Raw genomic sequence first — 2,874 nt, forward strand, 5'->3', positions numbered from 1 at the left:
ATTTACGCAAAAGAAATAAAATCTTGACCGTATGGTTTTTGTATTCCTTGGTACATTTTGTTGGGAATCTTGATCTGGTATGTTTTGAGAATGTGCTTTTTCCTGCTGGGAGAGGGCATGCTGTGATGAACAGTATGTTGCCCATCTAACGTGCTCAGTACCTTTTTTTTTTTTCTTTTTTTGTTGTTGCTCTACATACTGTACCATAAAATTGAACCCAAGGAGCCCACTATCCTGCAAGACAAGCAGCTTCAGGTATCCCGCAGGTTTTTCGGCGCGTACTAGCCTAGCTTTCTTCTTTTTAGGGATTGCACAGACTATTGGTAGCAGGCTAGTAGATTGCGAAAGCCATTCTCGAGGGAGAACCCGAGAACAAAAACATAAGGTGAGACAACGATCGAGGTTCGCCAATTGAACGATCTGCCCTGTGCGAGATCTCGTTAGCCCCCGGCACTGTTTTTCTTCCCGGCCCTGTCGTGCAACAACACAAACAAACGATAACCTGAAGGAGGACAGTAGACGGGCGAACTAATCTACAGTAGGTTGGGTGTGGAGGAGATTGTCGAATCTGGAAAACCAAACTGGCAAGTGCCTTAAAGATTACATGCTGACTCAGTTCAATCGATAATCGTGTGGCAGGCGCCATCTATAGTAAGTGGACCAAAGGTCCTGTCCTGCCTGACCTACTGCACAATACGGTAGCGAGGTACGTACCTGCTAGGAACCCCAGCATACTGACTGGAACTTTTGGGACCACGAGGTACCTGGTTCAGTCGGCCCCACCAGGAGGAGAGTTGCAAGGGAGGGTATACCCCCATGTCGACAAGGGTTGGGGTAACTCAAAAAGTAAAAGGTGACAAACAGGGGTGTACTATATAGGCACCGCCAAGGGCCTGGCGGGTCCCAACGCACACCCTCGACGTAGGCCGGGGCATCCATCTTAATCGAGCTGCCAATTCTCTTTTCTCCTTTCTCGCTCAATTATTTGGTCGAGGTCCAGGTAGCCTTGTCAAGGTTTCTTTACCCCCTAGTATGAGAGGGAGGGGTAGGCAAATGTTTCTTATCGGTAGACTTCCGAGCAGAAAACAAAGCTGGGGCCGGTGGACAAACGAACGGGAGATAGATTTGTAAGGGTCAACAAAGGAGAGAAAAAAAAGTGAGGGACGGAGTAGAGCAAAATGGAAGAGGAAAATAAAAACAAATAAAAAATTAAAACAAAACAGAGAGGAAAAGCTGCCATATACCCCTCGATTGGCCAATTGGGGAAGGGACGACAACCAGTCTGGGACGGGAACTAGCAAGCATCCAGTGGTGGGCCTCTGCAGCCACCTACCTACTTACCTACCTTATTTGTATTACATCTTGACGTGAAAGGGATAGGCCCAAAACGTCAAGCAGAGACACGGCTGATTTGCCTCTCATCCAATTTTTTTTTTTTTCGCCCTCTCTCTTTCTACATCCCTCATCCCCTGCCTGCATACTACTTACAGGTATTGCGACAATACAGTGTATCTCCCCTCTTTTCCAAACCCTGGCCTTCTACCGTATTCCTTTCTCTGCCGCGTTGCAACGGAGAGACAAGACATGACAGCGCGGCTCCACGCCCTGGAAAACTGTGGTGGAGAGGGGGCCCTTTGATCAGTTCCTTTCCCCCTCCTTCGTGGGTTGAATATTTTCTTTTTTCTTCGTCGTAAGTTGACATCTACCACGTATTGCCTCCCGTCTCGTCTCTCTACGTCGCATGAATGGGATAGAACTGCAAACCATTGTATTAGAGGTCGAAGTGATACCCACCCTTCTCCCACGTTTGCGGTGGTGGCCACGACAAACACTAATAAGCTCAAACAAACTTCTTCCTTTCTCCCGAAATATCTTCAAATACTTCGACATTGCATTACCTACTACGTATATATAACGCCACACCTACCTAGCCTATTCTTACCGGAGCTTGATCAAGTTAGCTTTTGGTTTTTTTTTTTGTCGTATCTATGCACAGGCAGGAAGAATTCGCCAGTCCCGTGATGCCAATGATGAAATGAACCCTATCCCGACCTGCCCACATTCCAAAAGCATACGTGCAACACCCGACATGCAAGACACACCATAATATTCCAGTCCATCATATCTACATTGACAAAAAACACCACCAAGGCGGCGATTAGCTTCAACCGTCGCAACCAGGGTTCCTCGGCCAAGATTCCATGGTTCTGAACGGCAGTCCAATCCAGCACCCACCTGTCTCGACTTGATAAACCAGCACCCCCATTCCTGAACCCTCGGCCTGCAGCTTGCGCTCGGGCTTTTCTCTCCACCCACTGCCGGAACAAGCCTGGAGTCGACAAAGAGACAGAAGTATTTTCCAGAAGTACCTACCTGCCAAACCACACCCTTCCTCACCGGTTTCCCCTCTCGGGAGACAGGGTACTCCACTATAGTACATATACCCACACTCCTCTCGTGGGATATTGTGCACCCCCTCGAAAGTGTCAGGTACACAGAGCTGAAGCTACATCGGCACCCACCTGGTCCCCTTCGACTCCATCCAAGGACCCAGCCATCCATTGCCCAGACTTCAACGACTCAACCCTACACCAAGCCCACCAGCAGCGATTCAAGCCAGCACAGGAACGGAAAGAACCTTTTCGATGCTGCATCTCCCATTTTGTCCCGCCCATCTTCAATGAGTCTGCTCCATGCAGATGTGATACCATCCATCCACAGTCGTAAATTTTTGCTAGGGTGTGCCAGACGCGAACCATATGGAATGACCCCTGCATACGACTGTTCCGATGCCTCATCGAGTACATAACAAAATTGTCACCTCTTCACCTCGCTCTCCCCCAAAAGGGCTTTCACCCCAAGACTGCTTAGTTT

At 48.7% G+C, this 2,874-nt stretch overlaps 1 protein-coding gene across 1 annotated transcript; it reads right to left on the reverse strand.

The window, feature by feature from the left end:
* Positions 1–1,986: 1,986 nt before the first annotated feature.
* PgNI_07003 (uncharacterized protein) lies at positions 1,987–2,562 on the reverse strand (the record flags this gene model as incomplete). Its single annotated transcript, XM_031127021.1, has 1 exon — positions 1,987–2,562. The coding sequence occupies one exon, from the start codon at positions 2,560–2,562 to the stop codon at positions 1,987–1,989; it is 576 nt and encodes a 191-aa protein (XP_030981240.1).
* Positions 2,563–2,874: the final 312 nt, after the last annotated feature.

This window comes from Pyricularia grisea, assembly GCF_004355905.1.
Source record: "Pyricularia grisea strain NI907 chromosome Unknown Pyricularia_grisea_NI907_Scaffold_4, whole genome shotgun sequence".
Classification (NCBI taxonomy): Eukaryota; Fungi; Ascomycota; class Sordariomycetes; order Magnaporthales; family Pyriculariaceae; genus Pyricularia; species Pyricularia grisea.